The sequence below is a fragment of the Osmerus eperlanus genome, chromosome 5 (genome assembly GCF_963692335.1).
Source record: "Osmerus eperlanus chromosome 5, fOsmEpe2.1, whole genome shotgun sequence".
Lineage (NCBI taxonomy): Eukaryota > Metazoa > Chordata > Actinopteri > Osmeriformes > Osmeridae > Osmerus > Osmerus eperlanus.
In genome coordinates, this window is record NC_085022.1 from 6,962,067 (window position 1) to 6,989,032 (window position 26,966).

Sequence of the window (26,966 nt, forward strand, 5' to 3'; positions counted from 1 at the left end):
GCCATGCCCTAAGGTAAAGTGGCCTTGGTGACTGATTTTGTGACGCAGATTGTCACATTGTAACAAATCACGATGAATAGAGGCACACGAGGCACCCGGAAAGATGACTTAGTCATTAATCCTCAACCTAGAAGAAAGACAGTAGGTCTTTACCTTGCGTAAAACAAACTACAAGCCACTTCATAAGATTCTTTTTTTTTTTTTTTTTTTTTGATAGTGCAGAACAAAATGAAGGCAGTGTACTGAAATGTTACAGAAACTCTTGCTAATGTTGGATTATAATCCAAGATAAATATGTTTGGGTGGTTTGTGCTTTTATGCACACTGAATGATGATCGAGTCCTGTGTATTGTGGTTTGAAATCTAAAACCAAATCAGGATATGCATATAGGCCTACTACTACTAAGAAATGTTGCAGCATTGTCTATGGCCCCTTTAGGATTTTTAATAGCAATTCCAGATGTGTTGAACATTGTTGTTTCACCTAAACATGCGCACATTAGTACGCAAGCATGGGGATCATGGATGTGAATGACATTGTGTCTTCTCAGTCTTCTGGCCGGCAGGCACCCTGTGCTCTCTGTCTTGGGAAAAGGAGAGGGGGCAGTCTCATACAGAGGAAGGAGGGGTGAAGTGGTGGAGGGGGGGGGGGAGGTATGTTGTGATTTAGCCCCAGTGATCCCCACTGGGACACAGCCCAAAGTATCTCCCTCCCCGTTCCAAATCCACATGAGACCCGGGGTGTGTAGAGGGGGGCAGGTGATGGTGGTGGGGGGAAGTATAATCCCAAACTGCATACGGCATGGTTTAGCGAGGGGGAGAGAGGGGGCATTAGTGTCAGATCCACAGAACAAAGCGCTCTCACTTTATGTATCTCCCACCCAGTGGTGATATGATAGTAGAGGGAGATGCCCTGTATTAGAATGCCTTTCCCTCTATGTGTTGGGGGAGATGGTCCCCTCTCTAGACAAACATCCTGAGGAGAATGACAGGCTCAGAGGAATGGGGGGCATCGTTTCAGGATTGTAAACAATATGTGGATGTCCATTTTGGGAGAAGGGCAGCTACCCTCAGATGGCTCAGTGTGTGGTTGTCTGATTGTGTGCGTGTTGTTGTTTGGTCGTCTGGTTGTGTGGTTGTGTTTGTGTGGTTGGCAGGCACATAATTTGCTAGCCATATGGAAATGTCACAGAGCAATCATGAACAATTATGTCCCCACCTTTCAGGTCTGTGCAAAAGGACACATTTACATAGGGACACAAAAGACCAGTCTCTCACATCTCAGATGCTCAAAACCTCTGATCACCCTTACTGTAAAACATCAATGTCTAGCGACCCTGTTCTGTTTCTTGCTAAACATTTCCAATTATCAAGATGGTTGACTCTAAACATCAACTCCCTCTCTTTAATGAGAATAATTCTTAAGTTGTTCACTTGGTCGTTAACCTCATTCTGTGTGGTCAAAAACCAGGCCTAACAATTTAAGAATATAAAGGAGACTTAATGGGGAGTGCAACCGCCCACATATCACTCCACGGAGACTTTTCCACCCCACAGTAAATCAGGGAGCTGGACTGAAAGGAGGCGGGCAGGGATAATGGATGTCATGGCAGACATAGTGTCGACACTGAGGATCCTCTGAGGATTGGGATAAGGAGAAGAGGGAGGGGGGCGATGGTGGAGGAGAGGGAGAGGGGAGTGGAGGAAGAGAGAGGAAAGGAGGACGAGGGGCGTGGGGGTGGGGAGCAGAGGGGAAAAGGACAGCTGCTTGTTTGGTGGTAATGATCACCAATGAACACACAGATAATGTGATTCTGCTGCAATGACAATGAATAGCTAAGGCACTTACAGGAAGTGCCTGATGTAGGGGACAGGGGATGTCAACAAAGGAGAAAACAACATGGTCTTTATGGGACTGTACTGTTTCCTGACAGGGAGGTTGATCTGCTAGTGTCGGTGGGATTTGTAGCCACAGGAAATGGATGGGTAATGCAGTTTTGACTATTTCACTTGACATACAGTATAAAGGTTATCCTACGTAATAGATTATTTATCGGTCATGATACATGTGGGTATTATGCATCTGTCATAATCAAATTACCGTAATTTGATGTGCGATTTACAGTATCAGAGTTTCCGATGAACATTTCTGCAGGTTGTAGTTTCACTGTATGGGTTTTGGGATTCAGTCTGGTTACCTCTGCTCATCAGTAAGATTATTGTATAACCACTAGAGGACAGTCAAGGCAAATGCAAAAACAACCATATGACAATGACATGTAGATTCCAAAGGCAATTGGACAAGGAAACAAAATCAGAACTGGGAGTTTACGGAACATTTGCTGTATTTGTAAGCATTCTCGCCGATTGACATGGCAGCAGCAGTAATCTGCAATTGGCAAAACATTTTACTGTATTTCCAAAATTCCAATTCAATAGGGGGAAGCCTCTTTCTCTGAGAATATCTCGGCTCATTTACAGTAAATGTGATTTTCTTGGAATATAGTTCCCCTTTTTCTGACTACTAAAAATACAGAGAGCACATCCGTGAAATCAGCCCAAAGGTTTCTCCCCTGCTGAACAGGGCTCTGAGTGAACAGAAGGCAGTGTTCTTCCCAAAATGAGAGACGTGTCCAAGAGACACCCACCAGTCATCTCTGCTTTCTGAGACCAGCACTGTGTGATTCTCTACCAGATGGCTGGGGTTTTTTTTTTCCCGCAATTACACCCCGATATGACCATAATAGAAATGGAAAGCAGCAGGGGTGAATGCCAAAAGATGTACTGTAGTTGAACTGCCAAGTGACATAAGGACCTTCTTTCCCGTTTACTTTGAACACACTTTAGATTCTACAATACTGGTTGGCTGGTTGACTGACTGTTTGACTGGCTGGCTGGTTGCCTGACTGACTGGGTGATTGACTGTATGACTGGCTAGCTGACTGTATGACTGATTGACTATGACTGACTGGCTGACTGACTTACTGAATGACTGGGTGACTGGCTAGCTGACTGAATGAATAACTGACTGGCTGATTGGATGACTGACTGGCTGGCCAACTGACTGACTGACTGACTGACTGGCTGACAGACTGTATGACTGACTGACTGACTGACTGACTGGCTGGCTGACTGATTGGCTGGATGGCTGGTGGATGACTGACTGAATGACTTAGTAACTCTGCCATCCTCCCTGACACTCAGCAGGGGGCTGTGATGTATCTGTGTGTTCTTTCTACCTTTTCCTGTCATGGAGTGTGTCTGGGATAGGAAAAACCATGTAATCTCCAATGTGTTTTCACACAATTATTCCCACCAGATTTTCGTATCTAAAAATAGCCCAGAAGAATAAAATAAGGTGTTTTTTAAACCACAACTCACAGAGACACACAGTATTCACCTCACAGACTCTCCTGCCTCAGTGAGGGAGTTACAGGATCCTTATTGTCTTGTATAGAGTGTGTTTCCATCCCTTTTGCCTAGGCCTGTTATGGAATAATACTTACTGGTGAGACATTAGATGATTTTGTAATGTAATAGAATATTTATGAAGACATTATGTTGTCCTTATCAGAAAAATCCATCTGTATCGTCTTTGTCACTTAATCAACCACCACACATTGTGTCCAAAAATGCATGACAACCACATAATGAAAAGCATAAAACAAAGAACAGAGATCAAATCAGATACTTATATTTATTTATTTATTCATTATATTTCAAGTTGCTTGAATGTCATCCTTGCACTAAGTGGATAAACTTAAATAGAAATGGAAAGGGAAATAAACTGTTAGTACAAATCTTGAAACAGTTTTTTCAATAGAAATCATTTTGTGATACTGTCACAAGAAGTTGTATGACTTTAGCAGACTACGGAGCTGCTTACACTGTAACACAAGAAAGCAAAATGATAGCATACTGTACATGGTCTGGAGCATTCTATGTATTCAGTATTGTACACAAAAGATGGAACTTCGGAAACACTAGGGCAGACAATACCATCCAATTTGAAGGTTGACAATTGACTCAAGTTAGTCAAAATGTACAATGTTCACAGCAAAAGAAAAGTAAAGAAAAAGTATGTACTGTATTCTATAGAAGTCTGTATTGAGCACAGGCCTTTCAACACGTCAGTCCATCTCATGCACACCACTGCCTCAGAGGCAGCCTGGTTGTCATCATTAGCTCTGGTTTCTGTACTGGAGTCAAATAAAGTATGTGTACAAATTCAACAAATAATCTACATTAGACAAAAACTTGATGCAAGTTAAGAAAAAAAAAATCTTGATTCCATCCTCTCATATCAAAGGCTCTAAAATGGAGTTAGTACTAGTGAACAGATCTTGCCTAGCATGGATTATATACACGCACGCACACACACACACTCACTCACGCACACACACACACACACACAAACACACACACTGCAGAAATACAATCGAACACTGTATGGACAACCAAACCTTAAAAAAGCAGAGCAATGTTTCTAACAGAATATGCATTCACCATGTCCAATATGGTTGCTGTAAGCTGCTTGTTTAAAGGAAAGAAAATTCAGAATCTGACACAAGCACTGGGGAGTTGACTGTATGAATTATATTCCCTTATTGATGGAGTCCTTCTCCTTTCAAGCTTAACTCATCTGTATGACTGCACAGTCCTATCGCTTTTCACCAGTTCCAGTCACTGAACTGGAAAAATAATTTTGGGGGAATCAGGACCAAATCAGCATTCTGTATAAAGGCACTGTTTGCTGAAGGCCACCCAGCACTTGGCCTTTGAGAAGCAAAAAATAGTTTGAGTGAACATGCTCACATGCCCTAAGCTCCTGCAATGGCCTGAAGGTCAAGGTCATGTGACGTGGAGCCTATTAAAGCCGCAAGTGGGGCAAAGGTCATGATGAGATCATGGCACTGAGATAGAGGAGGTGCAGCATGCCATGCAATCAAATGTGCAGTTCATTTCCAATCATCAACACAGAGGTAACAAGTGAACACATGGGTGTAGCGAAGGATGCAGCAAAGCATGCAGCCCAGGAAGTAGACAAAGACGTGTCTACTATGTCTACCAGCTTGAAGTGTCCATCTCTACTGAATAATACTTTAAGACGCTTCTGTACAAACTGTACATTATGAATTTCTCTTGATCTACTGTTTGTATATACATATCCCCATCTTGCTGTATAATTTAATTTACAACCATTTCTCTGGAAAAAGAGATTCTAGAGTCTACACAATGATGTGCCTTAGATACATAATGAATAATATCATAATAACAATGTGGAAAAACCCAATCCTTAAAATAAATTCAGGATAGCCTACAATCCCCCGTAAAATATTCATGTCTGTTAATTTCAATGTGTTAAAAGGCTGCTGATAACTGTTCAATGTTCATGCACTGTATAATAACCAGAGTCCCATTGCTGCTCTAACACTCCAAAGTCAGTAATCAGATGAACCAAACCCAGAGCTTTCTCTGCATCCTTCCACACAGCCACTGTTTCCCAACGCTGGGCAACATTTCTCCACTCGTCTCCAGGGTCAGTAACAGCCCCTCCAGCCGATGAGTGCCATGTCTGACAGTGTGGTCGGGATGGGCATGTGATGAGAAGCCATACAGCGTTGTTATGGTACAACCGTGGGAGACAAGTGAGAGAGATGGGTGAACGGGGGGGGGGGGGGAGTCACTGGAGCGCCTCCTACTGGACGTCTGCCTGGCTACACGAATGAGTTCATGGCGTTATTAACAGGAGAGGGAGCCTCGGAGCTCTCATGGCCCTCGCCGGTGTCCCTCTCCCTCTTTCCGCTATACTGTCCAATAAACGAGCCGTCCTCGTTGAACTGTCCGTCTCCAGCATCCCCGTAGTCAACTAAACTGTCGTCACTGTCGCCTCTCTTTACCGTTCCATTTGACGACGTGCGGCTCCCTTTTAGCGGTTTATGGTCCTCAGAGTCACTATAGGAAATAACAACATGCGGGTGTTACAGGTGGAATGGCAGCAGATGACACAAGCAGTTATGGGTCCTTTTTTTAGCTGGAGCATTTGTGTTTTCGATTGTATGTCATTAGCAATTATAATGTCATCCGGTCCTTATGAATGACTTGGCAGCTCAATCAATCAAATTTTTCGTAGGAACTGGAATTTATCGTCAAATGTAATGTTTTAACATTTCACTGTATGAGAAAATTCATAAATCTTTTAGATTTTTTTGATGTGTGATGTTTGAATTTGATTGTGCCCCAAGTCTAAAAAAAGGCTAGCTAGATGTGAGAGATAAGTTGGTTTCCATCGCGCAACAGGGGAACACAGAACAAGCAGATTCATATACATACTTTCCCCTGAAACCAAATCATGACGTGGAATACAGGTGTGCATGTTTTGACATAACCACTTTTCCCAACAGAGGTTGCAATGAAAACTGAAAATCCAAGGCAATGATGTGAATGAGTGAAAAGCAACATTTCAGCCAACAGTTCACAAGCACAGATAAACACTCTTGTGCCATTTAAATAAAACACCTGCAAAGAAAACTTTCTTTGGACATCAGTTAGTCAACACTCAGACTGATGTGATGTGAAGATTAAAAGGTGCCAGTGAATCCTTCCTTCATAAAGCGTTCATAAAACTGTCATACTGCTATAACCCTACACAAGTATTACAACTAGTAGTAATGGTAGTTACTAAGAAAACAAATAAAATCCCAAGGAAAACGTTGCTAAAGCAAAAAGACGTGTTTGACATTCTTATGAAGGCTTTATGGCAGTGCATGATGAAGGATGACAGTGGTGATTCTATCCCTGGGAGGGTTCTACACAGCAGGGCTTTTCTCCACAGGGACAGCACTGTACCTACTGTTAGAGACAGACAGATGAGCTCGTCCTCCACATGCTAGTCTGTCCGTCTTACCTTCCCTGAGACCTACATCCTCTCATACACAGAGTGTAGGAGGAACACACACAGGGGCCACACACACACACACACAGCTCGGAGACACACAAAAAATCCCCCCCCCCCACACACAAGTATGCACACACAGATACACACACAGTACTGTACACACACACACACACATCACACATTTATGTACGTGTGACTGCATTTCCGTGACTATGCATTAAGTAGAGTACAGCACCCACACGTCCATACATTTAAACATCCCACTTAGAACACTATTCGATATCTACATTACTAGTATGAGTACAAACATGCTATTGCAAGCCTAGTCAAATAAAAACAGTTTGGGTGAGTAAAGTTATGTCTTTATTGACATAAAGCTCCAGTGGACCTTGAGGAAATGGCATATCTTATCACAAAGGCACTATATTGTACGTTGCCTTTAAACGTATTGTCTGATATACTCTGTTATTGGACTTGAAAGCCTTGGTCTATCACAGCTCTAATCATACTAGATGGAGATATCACTTTAAAAAGTGTCAGAAAAGGTTGTTAAAATGTGAATAAATCAGCACTTGAACAGTAAACTAAGCGCCCGTCACTTCCTCAAGCATGCCAATAAATTCATATACTATTTAGTTATACATATATACTGTACATGTCTAAAATATCATCCAGGACATTATTGCCTACAGTGAGTTTTATAAGGTTTCCACACCATGCACATCAAACAACATTATATAGATAGATACTTTAGATATGAATACGTACTGTACCACAGCACAGAATTTATGGAACAGATATAGGTTTAAATACAAAAAAGTAATATCAAATATAAAAAAAACATTGTATAAATTGATTTTGACATTACAAAAGAATCTTTAAAAAAAATCACGTGTTATACATATGTAAAGTGCTAAATTTTTCGTATTGTTGCGTGCATCAATGAAGCAGTCTAGAAAGGAGAATGCTAGCAAGCATAGCTAGATTATTGTTGTTAGCTTATCATGGTAATGAGAGATGTCCAGGTATGCAGATATCTATACATTAATCATGTACTGTATATTTATTATACTCTGTATCAGAGATTACATTAAAAGCTTTAACTGATCTGCTTTGATGAAAGATGAGGAGAGTTTTGTATATTTGTGAGTCTGGAATACTGCAAAATGATTTGGGTAATATCCTTGGATGAGTTTCAAAATCCTCCCAAAAAGGTATCCCTGAATTTGTGTCCTGCTTCCTGTGTAACGTGACACTGTTAAACACTCACACAATTTCAATTCAGGCACACAATCCACCAGCACAGAGAGCAGAGTACAATACTGTTCATGTCCCGCCTCTGTCACAAAAGACCCAAATGAAGAAAGGCTTGTGCTTTCCAGTGGCTCCAGTGAGCTGCACTGCTCCTTCATGTTCTAAAGATGTCCTGGGGAAGTTTGTGTTCGAGGTGGAAGTCAGCTCTGAGGATTAAGAGAGAGAGGGGGGAGGGGTGGGGGGGGGGGGGGGGGGGCTGGGCTGGGCCTTGGAGGAGGAGGGCTGTTTAAGGGCACGGGGTTCCAGAGGGCAGAGTCGGTTTTCTCACCTGTATTCCCCAAATGTGCAGTCATCATCTTTCATGGGCTGGAACTCTGGATCAGTGTGAGCATCTTCCTTCTCTTTCACTGGAGGGAGTCAGGGTTAGCAGCGTTAGGAAGGCATGAGGAGGTGGCAGTTGAGGAGGCGTGGTCTGTGTGACTTTGACACGTGTGTGTGTGTCTGTGTGAGATTTGAGTGCATATGTGACTTCTACGTGTCTGTGTATGTATATGCGTGTGATTTTATGTGTGTGTGGGAACAGACCTGGGTATTTGCCTCCCTTGTTCCTCTGGATGAAGCAGATGATGAGCAGGACAAGGATGAGGAGAGCGATGGCGCACATGAGGCCGATGAACCAGCCCTGAGTGGCGATGTCCACCTGTCTGCTAGCCATAGCTGACCACCATGGAGGCAGGGAGGGAAGGGCACAACTAAACATTAATTAACGGCCAATTTCTCTACCTAGAATCGCAAACAGCAACATGGGAAATCCACCATTTCCCTTCACGTCCACCCATTGTCATAATTTTGTTAAATATGGGCAAACAGCTTGCTGGTGAATGCAACATGTTGCATTAGTGTTTTAAATTAGTTTTAAATTGAACAGATGTAGTTATAAACCTTTGCAGAAAATTAGTCTTAAAATTAGACGTCTGTGGATGGGTTACCAGCGATGAATTACAAACTAATGAATACACCGTCTTATATGTAGGACAGCTTGACATTTAGATGTGATTAATGTGTACCTTCACTTCACGCTCATCACACATACACACACCGAGCGAGCACACTCTAATGTTAACCCCTCGGGAAGGGAAAATTAGGAAGGAAATTAAACAACGCCACATCCATCCATCTTCTACGTGCCTCCTCTTCATGAACGCCTTAAGAATGCTGTCACACACAACGCCGACCGCATCACTTCAGGTTCAATAAAAAAAACACACAGGATGGCATCATGCAGTGCCCTACGGTACCTTATCTACATCGCTACTGAACATGCCTACGGTAAGTTTCAATTAAAAGGTGATCACAACAAATACAAATGAAAAAATAACTGTTAAATCCCATGCCGGGCTTGGGACAACAAGCAGAGAGAGACACAATAACGACACAACTGATACACAAGCTTGACTATTCACACCACACAGGGCAAGGCAAGGCAGGGCTTGGCAGAGGTGACCGCCCTGCACTCGTGCTGCCTCACCTGGAACCGTGACCAAAAGCTCCTCCGAGTGGTGCACCGCCTGGTCGGAGTGACCCCTGGCGACCACACGCACCCTATAGGACAGACCCTCCTTTAGGCCCCTCAGCAAATAGGTCTGAGAGCCATTTACATACTCTGTGTGCCACTCCTCTTCACCTGGGGGGTTGCAGGGAGAAAGGTACTTTCACATGTGACACCAAGTGGGATGGAGGTCATGCAAGGATGGTTCTCTCTTATTAGGAACTCAACTGAAATAAAAAGTGTCTGCTAAACGAATAAAATGTCATGTAAAATACTCTATCGTGAGGTAGAATCATACTGACAATTAAATGCAATGATAGGAATTCTACAGTACTGTATATTAGACGCTATACTTTTTTTTTTTTTGATTTGTATGGTATGGTTATGGTAAATATGGTGTTGGGATTTAGATATTGTATGTCTCACTGAAAAAATTGTTATTTTACTAAAACCTACAATGATTCTGATTAGAGTGTGACATGGCCTTCATAGCTAGCTACATTGGAACTGAAGGAATGATACATGCTCCTGTAGATACTTTCTATACTGTACATATAATGGGTTAAGTATAGGTGTGAGAGAATCATACTGATAAAAGCAGAGTTAGGTTTTCATTCTCTGAATACCAAACATCTTTATGGCCGGTTGATGTGACATTTCTCTATGTTTTTCTGCAGAGGCGTGTGCCAGCTGTTTGAAGGACAAAGCCAGTGTTCTGGCCAAAATATCCTGGATGCTAAATCATTATTCCAATTACTGTCAAATTGTGTTCATCACATCAGGCCCAAAGGCCGTAGCCAATCCTGTCCTCCCTATCATTGTTTCTGTGCACCTGCACCAGCCAATTACAGAGTAGGAGTCTCTTGCCACCCGTGCATGTGTTGGAACTCGTGGATATGGAGGAGTGCTTACTGTTCTTTACTAGGTACTCTACATAAACGTCTTTCTCCAGGCCCCAGTATTCCCAACTGATCAGAGCCCCGTCCTCTCCCAGCGAGGAGTTAACATTCCCAAACGCTGGAGCAGTCGGAAGCGCTGAGCACACAGGAGAGAAAACAGCGATCAAGCTCTAACTCAAGGTCAGATCAACACCAACAATTAGTCAAACCCTTCTTGTGATTCTCTAGAATGATTCCCCCGTTATAATAACATGTGATTCTCTACACCTTCCTAAGACTCTTCAACAAAATACAATCCCTAGGTAGCTATACCATTACAACTGGAATCAGGAAACCTGTATAACAGCAGGCTATATCAGCGTAGATTGCACAAGGAGTGTATTTTAACGTGTGTCTCTTTACATATCTAGACTGTCATCCCTAGATAACACCCAAATGATGGAGAACCATTAACTCCTGCAGACAGATTGAAACGGGTACACAAACAAGAGGAACGAACATGTAGCTAAGGACATCCTCGGGTTAGCTTCTACAAGACACTAATCACAAGAGGGACTAGAGCACCTGTTCCCTTGTGGTGGTGTGGGTGGCGTGGAGGATGCCGTGCTATGGGGTGTGAGGGCTCAATGATCCCTGCAACAACATGGAGAGGAATAAGGAACACCACAAAAACACACACACACACACGCATACTTAATACACAAACACAGCAGCATCAACCCAAGGTAGAGGCAGGGAGTGAGGTGGTTACAGAACATACAGTAGTTCCATGAGCATGCTTGTGGCGCAAACAAACAATGCTCTGCATGGGGAAAGCGCCGGAAAACAGACAATTGACAATCACAGCGGGATGAGAGGGGGAACTGTCAAGGACTGCATAACACACACATAAACAAACTCTTGCTTTGAAGAGTTTTATGGCTGTAGGACGAAAACCGCAAGACTTGAAACATCTCATCCCATCTCTACTGTATCTTGTCATAATGCTTTCAAGCTCCCAGGGTGGGGTCTTTGAAATACGTATGGTCCTACTGGGCAGGAGGGGTGGATGCAAGGGCTCGGCCTTTCAAAGGGAAGGGAGTGCTGCTCTTTGAAGCCAAGTCTATATGAGGGAACATGCATAGATTGGAGGGCTACTGCAGATACCTGGGCCCACATCTACTGCAGGCTGGTGAATTAGAGCTTAGAGAGAAACAGGAGGGAACAGGGTCAATACGCCAGGCTGATCCACATCTTCACTACTATGCACTGTCCCAGTCAAGGTAAAAGAGGATCAACATGCTAGCCTACATAGTAGTGGATATAAACTGGAATACATATAATCTTATAGAACTCCTACTGATTAAACTGGACCATGTCATGCTTAGGCCAGTGCTCATCATAAACATTGACCAATCACAGTCTAAGATTCTGTGTGTCCACAAACTGACATAAGCCAGAGGTCCACTAGCTGTTATTTGAACACAACATACAAACAGAGCACTATGCCTGACAAACATGTTCAAGACAAAAAACATCTGCTTTTTATCATCCACAAAACCACTGTTATACTTTAGACATAATATATTTCATTAGTAATGTATATAACATTACACATGCTGTATATGTACACAAACATGCACACAAACACTGCATGCATACAATTTTCACACATACGTATACACAGAATACACACAACATCTTGTATGACCCTGAGATTGGATACCACAATGATGTGTGGTCTGTGGACAGAAAACTAGCTCCCCTTCACCCTAGCCGTATCTCCAGTTACCAAGCTAACAGATTGAAGAACACTGTAAGTACACTGCTTTGCTAAATGTATACTCAGCTACAGCAGTCAGTCAGTTGATGAACACTTACCTTCGTCCATGATAGTGATGGCCTCCTCTGTAATGGCGGGGCCTGCCCCCCTGTTTGTTTTGGCATTGAAATAGAACTTGTAGCGTGTGCTGTACTTGAGGTTGAGCAGAGTGACCGAGGTCTCGTTGGGGGGCAGGGCCAGCTCCACCACTGGGCCCAGCTCATTGGAGTTATTGACTAGAGAGGAGGGGGCAGGGCGGGTTGGAGGAGTATAGCGAGATGGGACAGTTGGAGGGGAGGGGAAAGGGGACGGAGGGGGGCGGAGGGTTAGGGGGGGGGAGCAATAAGGTGGGGGTGAGTGGGTAAAAGGGAGAGGTGAGGAGGAAAGGGTGCAGGTAAGGGTAAAGCCAAATGTGGCGGGTGGAGGGAATGGAGAGATGGGGGATTGAAAGATGGAGTGACACCAAATGATCTATTAGTGACATATTAAAATGGCTCACAACCATAGCCAAATGGGTGGAGGACTGTGATGCCGCCATCAACAATCCCCCCTCCAATACGTTTTTGATCATTTCCAGTCTATAAAACTGAAGTGAACACCTAACTCATCAACTAGACATAGACAAACATGACAGACTTAATTGGAGAAAAAAAACGTTACCCTCGAAAGTGAACTGCACATGGTCAAAGACTGAGAAACTGATGAGCCATCGTAGTGTTTTTAAAACCCTGACGGTCACTAGCTCATGTTGAGCTTATTGAATTAGCTAGCACCCTTCTCCCCGGTGGCTCACCTGTCTGGTATCTGAGAGTGTAGCCGGTGAGGTGCCCGTTACGGTTGTGGGGAGGGCCCCAGCTCAGAGTCAGGGAGTCCAGGTTGGGGTTGGTGATTCTCAGAAAAGACGGATGCCCTGGAACTGCACCAACGCAAAACAAAACAACATGTGACAGCTGGAACACTGTGATTTCATAACTCTTTCAGGCTGCACGTACCATGGACTTGTTGCTAATGCTAATGGATAAACATAGCAATGAAATCACTATAGAAGGGGTTATGTATGGGGTTCCGTTCAGATGTATAGAGCATGAGTGGCGATCCGTACCTCCCTCTGGAGTCTCAAACTGCTGGCTGGTGCAGGCAGGTCCCTCTCCCCTGCTGTTGTAGGCCCTCACGTTGAAGGCGTAGAGGCTGAAGGGCTCCAGGCCAGGCAGCATGCCATGGCTCTTGTTCCCGCTGAAGAGAAGGACATGTTGCTCCACGTGGTGCGAGTTGTGTTTGTGGAGGCTCTGTTCCTTCCAGTAGAACAGCTGTGACACACACACGCGCGTGCACACACACGGGAAATCAGTGGACAATAAAACAGACCAGTCCTAGGTTTTAGCCCAAGGGAAGACCAAACATAAATAGGTCCAGAGGGTTTTCCTATTTTGGTCTCAAGGGTGGGTAAAAAGGCCCATGTCATCTTTGAGACCTTGTAAGGAGGAGTGAGAGCCTTGTCACTTCATGGTGTGATGGATGTGATGCACTGTACCTTGTATCCCTTCAGGCGTCCCCGTACAGATTTGGCAGGGACGTGTTCCCAGTGGATCTCGACCAGGGTGCTGTTCAAGACTATGAACTGGACGTTGTCTGGAGGCGACTCCGGCACTGCAGCATAGCAACACAGAAGACTTCATGTAGACAGAAGGGTTCAACGCTGGTTCAGATAGGAAATGTGAAACATTTTCCCTTTTCACAAGGGTTTAGGGTGATTATACATGGTGACATGTGGGCATCTGAGAACCCCTCTGTGACATTGCTGGTAAAAATGGCTGCACAAATCAAATTTGATCCGATTTCATTATGGAAATGTTTAGGTCAATAGTAAATCTTAAAGGTAGAGACAACGAGGTCAAAGTTGACAAGATGGCGGCCATACTCACGGTCCTCTCCCGAGTAGCCAATAATAGTTGGGGGTTCAGGTCCAGGCCCGTGCTCGTTCAGAGCTTGAACCTTCACTTCGTAGGGGACAAAGGTGGGCGTCCCGGAGACCACAAACTTGGAGACATTAGCCACGGTCACTGAGCTCCACTGATTGTCCACCTCCTTCTGTCTCCACATGACCTTATACTGCAGGCCACGGCCGTTGGACTGAAGACCCGGCAATGGCTGGAGGTGGGAGGCAGAACATGTACAAACTTTAGGAGAATAATTATTTTGGGTCCATTACATGAAAACCACATCTCAGTTATGATGAACAAAAACGTGTAGACAAATTGTGAGACAAGAGCCGTTGGTTTCATCCCTCACCTTCCATGAGATGACAAGGTTGTCATGTTCGGTTCCATGACCTTCCACTCCTGACGGGTTCTCGTCAGGCGCTAGATGAGACGGAGGAAAAAAAACAACGACATATTATGGGATGGACCACATCCACAAACAGAATGCATACTACAGTATATGAAAGCCAGCAAACAGGCTCACAGGAAATCGGCAGAAGTGTCTCATCCTTCGTTTATTGATCCTAGACCCAACAGTAGCACACACACCTGCTGGCCGGGTCTTGTACATCCTGGAGGGGTAGCTAGGCTGGCTCAGGCCCACAGCGTTGAGGGCCAGGACTCTGAAGGTGTAGTGGACGTAGGGGGAGAGCTTCAGGTGGGCCGTAGTCCTGGTGCCTGGGACCTCTGTCATGTTATGCCAGTGGCCATGATGGTGGAGGGAATCCTCATACTGGATGAGGAATTCTGGGTAAGAGAGAGGTTGGTAAAGTAGATGGTGAAGGGATGAAGGATAGAAGTTCGTTCACAGGTCACAATTCACAGATTTTTTTTTCCAATTTCAATTTCGATGTTCTTTATTTATTATTAATTACAATTAACAGAGAAAACCAGAATGATGGATCATCCAAATAAAACGTACATATTTCCTGTACCCATACAATCAAATCTGTAAAAAATGGCATATGGAACTGGGGAGAGCAAACATCACTAGCAAATACTCTTAAGCAGTGTCGACATCGTTAGCTCCCTCATCGTGATTAACTAGATTTAATGGTGTTGGTGTTATAATAGCTAGATTATCTTCTCATAATGATAATGATATCATAAGCATGTTAGGGTACTAAACATTACACATTCACTCATTTCAGCACAACCACACACACACACCTCACACACACACATACTCACTCTGGATGGGGCTGTTGTATTCATTCCCAGGGATCCAGGTGAGCTGGACACTCCTGTCTCTCTGGTCAGTCAGCTCCAGGTCGGTCGGAGGGTCCGGATATTCTGAAGAAGAAGAACCAAGTTCAGAACCACAAAACTGCATCCACTGCTGTTGCTACACCATGCCACAAACTGTAGGGAACCAGTTGAGATCCCTTTAGAACATGTCAGCACATTATGGACAAGAATAAAAAATGGATTCAAAAGGCTGTGCTCTCTGAGGGCAATGCTGCTCATAGCTGATATTTGGATCTCATCAGAACCATGATTATTTTGACATGCAACATGTCAAGTTTTGAATGAACATCAAAAATGTCCAAACTGGAATGATGTGTAAACAGATACCCAAGTGATCCTGCATGACACAGAAGCTTAGCAAAGCAGACACATAACACTGATGATGTGGTAGGGGTGCTTAGCCCCAATGACAAAGCAGCATGTGTGCTGGGTGCAAAAACGCACATGACGGAAAGGGAGAACTTCAGAGGCGCCCTGCTGTGAGGCAGGGGAGAAGGCAGCTTAACAAACACTGTCTGGATTCCAAGGCAGTTGTAATTACAGCACAGTCTGGGCCCACTCTCCTGAATCGGTGATGTATGGACTTGACACATGCAAAACAACATGCAGCCTCTAAATATGGAAGTGATGTGCATGTTTAAAAGGAAAAGAAGGGAGGGAAAGCCTGAAATGCAAAACAAGCCAGTGGAAGATGGTGATTCGATATCAACCATCGATGGTCTTTCTGTCTGTCAGGATGGGAAACTGATGATGACCAAAAATAAACTCCAATGAGCAGATCTGCAGGTCACAGCATGCTTGAGTGTGCAGACGAGACAGATACATTATACACACACACACACGGAAGCCTAGAGGTGTGCTTGTGTGTGTGTGTTGTTTACCGTAGGCGATAGCTGGAGTGGGTGTGGCCTCTGCCAGGTAGGAGGGCAGGAGTGAGGTAGGTGAAGGTTAGCAGTTAGTCACACAACATTATAAACATACTGTCTCTGTTTTGGCACAGGTGCATTATATATTCTGTTGACATTTCAGAAGATATTGGATCAATTTTTCCATTTCTAAGCCTGAGAGAGTTGCAAAAAGTAATTCCAAAGGTCTTCACACCGCTGTAATATTGAGTAACAACATCAATAAGAGAGGACGCTTGAAGTGATAGCAGTGATATCTCCAAGGACACTTCGATGTTGTTCAGATTCACATTGTCATCCCGAGATTTATGAGAAAATGAACGTACCAACTACAGTGAGCTTGGCACTGGCAGAGTCCTGGTCCAGACTGGTGTTCATGATGCAGGTGTAGACGCCCTCGTCGCTCTCTGTCACTTTTGTTATAGTCAGGCTGTCATTGTCCACCACAAACCTGGCAGCCACAGACACACACAGTCAGCATACTACAGTAGTGTACAGTAGGTATGTTCGACGGCCTCTGTGCTGAGATGTGAGAGTCAATACGGACCTCTCGTCATCGGGCAGTTCTCCGTTGTCCTTCAGCCAGGTGACAGTGGGCAGGAGGGAGGGGTCGTGCTTCACCTTACACTCAAACACCACACTGTTACTCCTCTTCACAACCTTGTACTCCGGCTGCTTCAAGATCCGTGTGGGCTCTGGGAGACGAGAAGAAGTGTGTATACAGGGAATCTAAACTAGGTCTCTGCATTCTTTATGGACCAATTCCTGGATTTACAGGAATTTGACAGGATTTACAGGTGCCTGAGAGTTGTATTAGTGTCACAGACACTTCACACTCTCGAAAGGCCTTACAAAATCATTTCCAGGGGCAAAACAAACAGTGTACTGCTGATGGAGGAACGTAGAGTTCTCTCATTTACATATACATTTAGTCATTTATCAGACGCTCTTGTCCAGAGCGACTTACAGTAAGTACAGGGAGGTGAAGTGCCTTGCCCAAGGACACAATGTCATTTTGCACTCAAACCAGCAACCTTCTGATTAATAGCCCGCTTCATCTGACCCTCTCTCACCTTTGACCTGCAGGTAGACATGGTTCACAGAGATGCCCAGGAAGTTACGGGCCACGCAAATGTATTTGCCACTGTTCTGCGCCTGAGCAACATGGATCTCCAGGGTCCCGTTGTCATGCAGGATGTAAGGGTCTCCATCCAGGGTGCTGGAGCGGCTATCCTTAAACCTGGAAGACAGGGGGAGAGTATAGCTCAGTGGTTAGAGTACTTTTTAAGTTTAAGTTCTCTCTATCAGGAAACTGGAAGAGTAAAACATTTGTTTAAAGTTAATCCTTTATAAAACATAACAACACATTATAAAACGTACAATACATTATTAAATAATTCCTAAGCTTATTATTAAACACTTTGTTAACACTTTTGTGATTTATTTTATTACTAATACAATTGATAAGGTGTTTGATATCTGCATTGCCATAATTTATAGACAGCTTGTTAAATAGTTGCAAACCAGTAGTAAATAAACTGTCAATGGCACATTTCATTCATGTCTTTTTTTGTTCCTGACAGAAACGTACCATGTGATGTTTGGGATCGGCGAGCCGAACACCGAGCAGTCCAGTAAGGCAGGGTTGTTTCTGATGACCTGGTAGACCGTGTCGGCCGGGGTCAGGACTCTGGGCGGCTCAGCTGCAGTGACCACACACAACAAATGTCTGACTCATGACTATCAGCGCTGTACCTTATAATCCACTGAAATGTTTGTGCAATGCTGTGAGTGGGATTTCAGCACGTATGCGCTTACACAGGACATTGACAAAGGCATTGGCCAGCAGGTAGCCATATTCATTGGAGGCGTTACACTGGTAGACAGCACTGGATCCAATCTGAACCTGTGTGAATATGATGGTGTCATCCTCCACTGTCCTGCTGGGGTCTCTGGGCGAGTCTGCCAGAAGACAAAGGATCAAATATAATAAAGGTTACAAGAATTGCAGTTACTGCTTCGATACGCAGTAGAACCTGGCTTGTGGGTATGAATACGACATCACCATCTCATCAAAGGATTCCCTCAACAGTAGCTACTGTACAGCGAGGGGACTCACTCTCAATAGAAACACCATTCATGGTCCAGGTGATTGTGGGTTTGGGCAGGCCATTGGCCCGGCAGGTAAGGACTCCAGTCTCTCTGGGAGCCAGAACCAGGTTTTTAGGGTAAGTGATCCAGTATGGAGCGGCTTGAGAGAGGTAGGGAGAGAAAACAGAAGGCAGGACGGTTGATTACTGTGCACTCTCTGCACGGATGTCAAATATTTAGAAATCAAGGAGGAAAGAAAGAAAGAGAGAGGGAGATTGGGGGAGAGACAGAGAGAAAGAGAGGGAGAGGGAGAGAGAAACACAGCTGGTGAGCAGATGGCGCTGGTGAGACGTGATTGTCTTCCACAGACCTTTGACGGTGACGCGGATGGTGTGGTGGATGATGCCCAGGCTGTTGCGGGCCGTGCAGCGGTAGTCTCCGGCGTCCGATGTGGACACGTTCACGATACGCAGGGTCTTCTGGAAGTGCGGGAAGGAGGTGCGCTCAGCAGGGAGCTCCCCACTCACCTTACTCCATGAGATCTCTGGGGTAGGCCTGGGACATTAGAGGAGGAGCGAGGGGAAGAGGAGAGAGAGAGAGAGAGAGAGAGAGAGAGAGAGAGAGAGAGAGAGAGAGAGAGAGAGAGAGAGAGAGAGAGAGAGAGAGAGAGAGACATACAGAGTCAGAGATGAGCCATAACCTTGTTAAATATGACCAGCAGCCTCTACATCTCTATCATCCATTATCACACAGCACATTAGTGATAATGTGTTCATGTTTTCCTGCTTACAGTCCTTCAGCGATGCACTCCATCTCCAGGACCTGTCCTCTTAGAACCAGCTTGGAACTGGTGGGACCGGAAGGGATGAGGAATGAGGGCTTCCTCTCCTCCGCTGGGCTGTCTTGGGTCGCAGGGCAACAAATGTAAGGTTAGTAAACACTGGAACATCCTTGTGTGCCAGCCAGTGTTGCCATGGACATCAGAGCCAAATACAGTGATCAAGATCTGGCTTTGTTGAAGGCAGGCATGTCTGTTCCAGTGCAGTTCTAAAACATATTTGCTTCAGTACAGTTGACACCAGTGAGGATAACAAGTAACATGTTGATGGTGCAGATTCAGAGTTCAAGAAAATGGTGGCTGGAGTGAAGGAAGTGGTGATTCAAGTATAGAGAATGTGAGTCCATGCAAGCTGAGGGAGTGGGTACATTCTGGTTAGCTTCTGTGTGGAGTCTTCGGGAACCTGGACACCACTTCACTACATGACATTATGTTCAGAGTGCCAGACAGAGAAAGAAATGATGGACTCATGAACAAAGAGACGATGAACTGGAAGGAAACTAAGGGTGGCGGAGAAGGAAAGGTGGTTTGAAAAGAGGATTGAGAGGAGGTAATTAGGTGGACTCGGGATAAAGAATAACAGATTGCAGTTTTGGCTGGTTGAGTTTTTAACGTTTTAAGGTTTGTTTCTGTTCATAGAAGTTTATGTATCTGTCAAATTCTTGATGACAAAGGATTTAACACTACCAATCTCAACTGACTGAGAAATGTCCTTTGTCAGTTAAGTCCTGTTTTGCACAGGATATATTCCAACTGGTTTAGAGAAAAACATACTGCTGTCAATATCTTTATCTTGAAAGTGTGTTAATCTTCAGTTTATGTAGAAAGGTATGCAAGCTAGTTGGTTACAACATGTTATTCACTGGTTAAGTTGGGATCAAAGGGAGGGTCGTACGGTAGGGGGTTTAAGGGTTAATGTTAGAGGTCTCTGGGGAGGTACAGGTAGTCCAGAGAAGGTGCAATCACTAGGGGGTGCCAAAACTCACCACTAAAAATATCTGTGCCATTGTAAAAATCTGCCATTGTCTCATTGATTGCATCCACTGTAATACAACAGAAAATCAAACATGCCAAGTTGAAATCATCGAGTGATACACAAATGAAAGCAAGATCAAAAGTGATACAGCAACAAAACATGAATGTTCAAAATCAAACTGTGAGAACATAACACTGGTATGATTCATAGATATGGATTAGATGGTTATCAGGTCTTGTCTGGTCCATCCAGCACAGTGGCGTCATGTCCATGGTCCAGGGCATGAAGAGACCCTTTGTTGTATAGAGACTGTACAGTCCATACAAGCAGAAGCCTTACAAAAACAATACACTGAGGGACCATATAAATGCAGATACACAAATGATGTCTGACAATGTGCCTTTTCAGCATGGCCACTGCTGGCGTCCCCAAGGTTGCGATCACAGATATGAAACGTTTTCCCCTCCTACACAGTCTGGACACGTGTTCGAGGAACACAAGAGCGCATATTCTGTACACACACACACAAACACTCTTACATCTCCTGTGAACACACACACACACACAAATACTCTTACATATTCTGTACACACACACACAAACACTCTTACATATTCTGTATACACACACACACACAAACACTCTTACATATTCTGTACACACACACAAACACTCTTACATATTCTGTACACACACACAAACACTCTTACATATTCTGTACACATACACACACACACTGGTACACGCACACTTACGGTTGAGGACTTTGACGGTGATGGGTTGTTTCTGCTGGATGGTCTGGGTGTGGGGGAAGCGAGCGTAGCAGATATAGTCACTCCTCGAGTCCTCTTTCAGGATGTTGGAGAAGTACAGGTCTCCGTTTAACGCCTGGGACACCCTGCTGCTCTGTGGGAGCCTCTGGAAGTCTGAGAGAGACAGAGAGTGGGGGGGGAGGACCGGGAGTGTGTTTGTGTGTGAGAGAGATATATAAAGAGAAAGAAATAGAGAGAAAAATAGAGAGAACGAGAGAGATGGAGCAATTAGCAAGTATGCAATCCCATACTTGTGTGTAAATACTCTGTTCAGGGGGTTCAGACTGCAGCTAACTGACAAACTAAACGAACTGCATCAAATGCTACCACCCAGACACACAGCAAACATAGACTCACTGTTGTCCATCCAGAATATAATGGGTGGGGGCAACCCTGCAGGGGGCCTGCAATGGAGCACCAGGGACACACCCTCCCGCACGACAATTGGCTCGTTTCTCTCTTTCGACCACAAGGGGGACTCTGGAGGGGAGAAACAGTGCGCACAAAAGGCACACAAGTCATGAAGAAAACATGACCAAAAAACAAATTTGGATGGTGGTGACAGGTAACAAGGGAGAGGGAGAGGTGGAGGAATGAATTGTATGGAAACTACGTGGCTGTAGTAAGCTACAGAAATAGAGATAAAAATAGAAAGATAGGGAGAGAGTGCGAGAGAGCGAGAGAGCGAGAGAGCGAGAGACAGAGAGAGAGAGAGAGAGAGAGAGAGAGAGAGAGAGAGAGAGAGAGAGAGAGAGAGAGAGAGAGAGAGAGAGAGAGAGAGACTACGGAAAGCTAAGGAGAATCCAGGAACGTGTTGCATGCTGTTTTCCTGTTGTGCAAGCTTTACCTTCCAGGAAGAGAGCTTTCAGGACGGTTAAAGCAACTTATTTGTCAAAGGAGGAAAGAGAAAATAAGTAAATCCTCACAAATGGTGTGAATAACAAAAAGGAGGAGAAAAAAATGAGACTAGGACAATGGAGAAATTATTAGGATTATATGAGAAATACTTGAAATGATGAAACATAGTCTACTAATTCAAGACAGAAAGGCCTGTGCTTCTTACTGGACTGGCGGACAATAATGTTGTTGGACACAGCGGTCCCATGGTCATTCCTGGCCGTGCACTGGTACACCCCCTCGTAGGATTCGGCCTTCTCCCCGCTGATGTCCACCACCAGGGTGCCAGAGTGGGGTTTCATGGTCACCTTGGGGTCCATATCAATGTCAAAGTGGGTCCCATTCCTGGTCCAAAAGAAGCTGTGAGAGAATGGCTGTTAGTGATGGTCTGCTGAGGCATGGTAGAGAGATAGTTCTAGGGCCCTATTTTAACGATCTGAAACGCAAGTATCAAAACGCAAAGCGCAAGTAACTTTGTGGGCGGGACTCCGGCGCTGTTGCTATTATACCGGTGGGATAAATTACTTTGCACCTGGCGCAAATCTAAAATGGGTTGGTCTGATGTAGCTACATTACTAATGAGTGTGGTTTGGGCGTAGCGTGCAATAAACCAATCAGAGCGTCATCTCACATTCCCTTTAAGAGCAGCCGCGCTTGTTCCATGGCGGATTGCTATTATAACGGCGGATTTGCCAAGCGCATGCCAGGAGCGGTTCACAGCCGAGGAGACCGACGTTCTCGTCAGGGCCGTAAAAGATAGAGAAGTGACATTGTATGGGAAAGGCAGAGCAGTTTTCTCATTGCACTAAGTTGCCCACTCGTGCTGCTCATTCAAATTCTTAGTCTTATTTTTATATATATTTTATTTTTTAAATTGTTAGATTTTTTTATTGTTTAGTTCTTAGAATTAGTTTAACCATTGTACTTTTTTACTTAATTTAAGACCCGTATATGTTTATTGTTTGCACCTTCCTGCCACGGTAAATTCCGTGTTTGTGTAACATACATGGCGAATAAACCGAATACAGATTCTGATTCTGATTGGAATGGGAGAAGAAATCCATCCAAATTAGCTTTGGTTAAACAGGCGTGGGAGCAAATTGCCACAATTGTTACAAATCAGGTTCACATACATGGGCCTACAGATTTCTCATGAAAATCTTTTTAATCATTGACATGAAAGAAATGTAACACAGCCATACAATAAATCAAAACTATGTAACGTAGCTTCGCAGGAAGAAGACCCTGGCCGCAGTGCGCACGGGTCAAGCTTGCGCCCTTAAAATAGCATCTGAATAATGCGCCGTTGACTTTAGACTAAGTTTTTCCTGGTCTGTGGCGGAATTGTTTTTCGGAAACTGCAAAATAGCACCAGGGAATGTTTGCGCCGCTGTTGTGCCGAAATCTCACTCCCTGACAGAATTCCACTCTCCTATGTGTGTACGCACGCACTGCCTTCCTAGCGTAGGCTATTGCTATGTGTAGATTGGCGAACCGAGGCTATTTTTACGAGTAAACTGTTAAACCTTGGTTCCCTCGTCTAGGCTTTGAGAAAACTGTCAGTAGGATATTTTATTCATGTTTCATTGAAATATAAGTGATGTTGCGCTGCACTTGAGAGCCTATACAATTTGTATGTCGTGCTACATGTAAATCTGAATGATTGTTTCACGAAAATAGACGTGATGTTGAGCTGCACCTGAGAAACGACGTTGATGTTGTGCTACACTGTTCTATCATCGGAATGAGGTAATATGTGAATTATGTTGTAGTAGGCAGTGCGCATGTTCACGCGTAGGGGAGTGGAATTCTGTCAGGGAGTGAGATTTCCGCACAACACCGTAACACGCCTCCTTTTTTCACTGAACCGCCCCCGGGGGCGCAAGGTCATTCCCTAATTTACCGACGTGCGTCTGTGGAGGGCAAAGTCAGCTTTGCGTCAAGTGCAAACTAGGAATAATACTTGCGTCGTTGACAAAGTCAATTGCGCTGGGTGCAAGATAGATATGCATGTGTCTAATGTGTGTGTTTGTGCGTGCATGCATCCCACCTGGGATATGGCTTCCCCTTGGCGTCACAGAGGATAACGATGTTCTCCCTCGGGTCGATGATGTAATCCTTGGGGGACTCGTGAGTTATGGTTGGTGGCTGCGGCACTGGGGGGCGGGGGGGGCAGAGTTAATCATTGGCTTTCTGCATAACTCAGCTCTTTCCTACTTGCTGCAGACCACACAACCAGTCACAACATGACATGCGAGTACTGCACTGATAATGCTCAGGGAAAACTTCTGATGACCTAGCTCTACCTGGAGTTAGAATGCACAGACGTGAAAAGCATGCGGGACAGAATTCTCGTTCGTAATGGTCATCTGTCAGCGGCAGATCGGGATATCAATAAACACAATTTTTTTTTTTATGGATTTGAAGAATCATGCGGTCTAACAGTTTGCACATTGTTGGAATACCTGCCACTGTTTCTCAACAAAACAATACACAACACAAGTCACAAACTAAATAATAACAGCATTGCATGCAAATCTTGCAAACACTCAAATCCACACAGATAAGTGCAAAACAAAAGAAAATTAAGCAAAGCAAAAATAAATATTTGGGGGGAAACCACAACAAAACAACAATGTGCTTAAACACTGTTGTCACACTGCACGCAGTCAGGCAGCTAGGTTGAACTTACATCCTTCCAGAACTTTTTTCCCACCAAGAATCAGCATAACATTTGTGACATAATAAAGAGAACCAGATATTAGTGGTTAAAAACATCTCTCTCAGTAATTCCTCTTCAGAACAAGATTATGGCAGACCATGCTTTTGGAAGTTCCAGGCCTTGATACAGCAAGCTCTCTCTGTGAATAATTCTAACCAATGACTCCCACAACATAGCTCTATTACCACATTTTGACCTCTGAGTCTAGATATACAATCAATTATTAAGACACACAAGTGTTTTTTGTCCACCAGTTACGAAGTGGCAAACATGCTGAACATGCTGTTTTCATAGCACAACCGAGGCAACGGTAGAATAATTGAAAGATGTAGGCCTAAATGTATCTGAAAACTTAAAATGTATCCATATATATATATTCAAATAAGTACATCACTTTGGATGTGAATGTAAAAATATTAATAATGTAATATACTAATTTAGCTTTATTCAAAGCGATGTACAGAATGGATCTCAACCTGTTGATCTGCAGTCAAATGCTCTTCCACTAAGCTATACCCATCCCTATCCCCATTACATATCCCATCCTTATCCCACCATGATTCTGAATGTGAACGTGGATGTTGTTCTTACGATCCAGCGGGACCTCCAGGGAGCTGGCGAGGTGTCCCAGGCAGAGCACCAGGAGCATCGCGCACTTCCTCGTCCTCTCCATCATCGGTGTGTGGCGCGCCGGCCCAGACACAGCAAAGTCCTGCTTCTCTCCTCAATGTACGAATGTCACAGACCCGTGCACATTCACAACTGTAGACAGATTAAAGGAAAGAGAGAGAGAGAGAGAGAGAGAGAGAGAGAGAGAGAGAGAGAGAGAGAGAGAGAGAGAGAGAGAGAGAGAGAGAGAGAGAGAGAGAGAGAGAGAGAGAGAGAGAGAGAGAGAGAAAAAAAGAGTGAGCGTGCCAGAGAGAGAGGGAGAGAGACAGTGAAAGAGAGAACAAAATAAGAGGTTAGCAAAAACAAAAATGGAACTAATCACGGTGAAACCAATACTACTAAACCATTGAGTATCCACTGATCCATCAGTCAGTTGCGTGCAGTGCTCCAGACCAGTCATGTCAGCTGGAGACTGAGTGGCATAGAGATGCACCTCACACAGCACTGGGATGCACTGCCGCGGATGAATGCCAGTCGCCTTGCGGTGGGGGTTGTCCAGCCGTGCTATCGTTTTGATGCAGTGCTCTGAGATAGGGAGCGACGTGGCCCGCATGGGCTCATTTAGCCCAGCTAATCACTGCCATGGCGACAGCACCATTAGGCCCCTGCCATATCGATCACATCAGCCATGGATGACATGTCAGTGGACACCAGTCTCTCCTCTCTATATTGGCTAGCAATATCTCTCTCATCTCTCACCCTCTCTCTCTCTCCTGTCTCTCTCTCTCTCTCTCTCTCTCTCTCTCTCTCTCTCTCTCTCTCTCTCTCTCTCTCTCTCTCTCTCTCTCTCTCTCTCTCTCTCTCTCTCTCTCTCTCTCTCTCTCTCTCTCTCTCGATCGATTGACCGACCAGCTGGCTGACGGACTGAAAGGAGGTCACACACCAACACTAGAATAACGTGTACAGTAAGGTGCTGGCAGCGTCTAGTCGTTGTGTAACAGTGAAGGTCAGGTGTTATTGGACAGCTACATTGGTTTGACACTGCAGCTTTAAAATCAACCAATGGATAACAGGGCAGTTAAATACTTTGGTGAAACCCACACGTACTAAAGTCCACTGATTATGTTTTTATTTCAATGGCTACAGCTAGTTGACTGTTACAGTAATTATTAGTTATTCATAGTAGTTATTAGTTATTCATTTAGCTGTGAGGATGAACAGTGAAGAATGAATCTGAAATGAAGTGTATTGAGATGAAGGGCTTTGGTCGTTGCCAGGCAGTTTAAAACTGTCATTATTGCATTATCCAACCCAGCAACAGAGTGACAGAGTGCGAGAGAGAGAGAGAGAGAGAGAGAGAGAGAGAGAGAGAGAGAGAGAGAGAGAGAGAGAGAGAGAGAGAGAGAGAGAGAGAGAGAGAGAGAGAGAGAGAGAGCAGGGAAAGCAAATGAAGGAGAGAAAGACAGAAGAAAACGTGAATCCTGCCAG

General features: G+C 44.4%; 1 protein-coding gene across 14 annotated transcripts in view; it reads right to left on the reverse strand.

Annotated features, from left to right (window-relative positions):
* Positions 1-3,683: 3,683 nt before the first annotated feature.
* The window catches only part of LOC134021046 (neuronal cell adhesion molecule-like), a 58,497-nt gene continuing 35,214 nt past the window's right edge, over positions 3,684-26,966 (reverse strand). For 2 of the 14 annotated variants that reach the window (XM_062461478.1, XM_062461479.1), the window contains exons 2-31: positions 25,461-25,631; positions 24,198-24,303; positions 22,314-22,507; positions 21,608-21,730; positions 21,194-21,364; positions 20,449-20,505; positions 19,415-19,526; positions 18,995-19,179; positions 18,653-18,784; positions 18,352-18,495; positions 18,125-18,236; positions 17,607-17,773; positions 17,081-17,228; positions 16,860-16,984; positions 16,510-16,539; positions 15,572-15,673; positions 14,930-15,127; positions 14,691-14,761; positions 14,324-14,549; positions 13,933-14,048; positions 13,504-13,708; positions 13,195-13,317; positions 12,461-12,637; positions 11,747-11,782; positions 11,165-11,233; positions 10,614-10,736; positions 9,681-9,836; positions 8,738-8,869; positions 8,481-8,559; positions 3,684-5,955 (exon numbers count right to left, since the gene is read on the reverse strand). In XM_062461478.1, the coding sequence (XP_062317462.1) occupies positions 5,718-5,955; positions 8,481-8,559; positions 8,738-8,869; positions 9,681-9,836; positions 10,614-10,736; positions 11,165-11,233; positions 11,747-11,782; positions 12,461-12,637; positions 13,195-13,317; positions 13,504-13,708; positions 13,933-14,048; positions 14,324-14,549; positions 14,691-14,761; positions 14,930-15,127; positions 15,572-15,673; positions 16,510-16,539; positions 16,860-16,984; positions 17,081-17,228; positions 17,607-17,773; positions 18,125-18,236; positions 18,352-18,495; positions 18,653-18,784; positions 18,995-19,179; positions 19,415-19,526; positions 20,449-20,505; positions 21,194-21,364; positions 21,608-21,730; positions 22,314-22,507; positions 24,198-24,303; positions 25,461-25,545 (3,942 nt within the window). In that variant the 5' untranslated portion in view covers positions 25,546-25,631 and the 3' untranslated portion in view covers positions 3,684-5,717. Of the gene's footprint in view, positions 5,956-8,480; positions 8,560-8,737; positions 8,870-9,680; positions 9,837-10,613; positions 10,737-11,164; positions 11,234-11,746; positions 11,783-12,460; positions 12,638-13,194; positions 13,318-13,503; positions 13,709-13,932; positions 14,049-14,323; positions 14,550-14,690; positions 14,762-14,929; positions 15,128-15,571; positions 15,674-16,509; positions 16,540-16,859; positions 16,985-17,080; positions 17,229-17,606; positions 17,774-18,124; positions 18,237-18,351; positions 18,496-18,652; positions 18,785-18,994; positions 19,180-19,414; positions 19,527-20,448; positions 20,506-21,193; positions 21,365-21,607; positions 21,731-22,313; positions 22,508-24,197; positions 24,304-24,839; positions 24,850-25,460; positions 25,632-26,966 lie in introns of those variants that run through there. The other 12 variants (XM_062461492.1, XM_062461482.1, XM_062461480.1 and 9 more) reach the window with 12 other exon arrangements.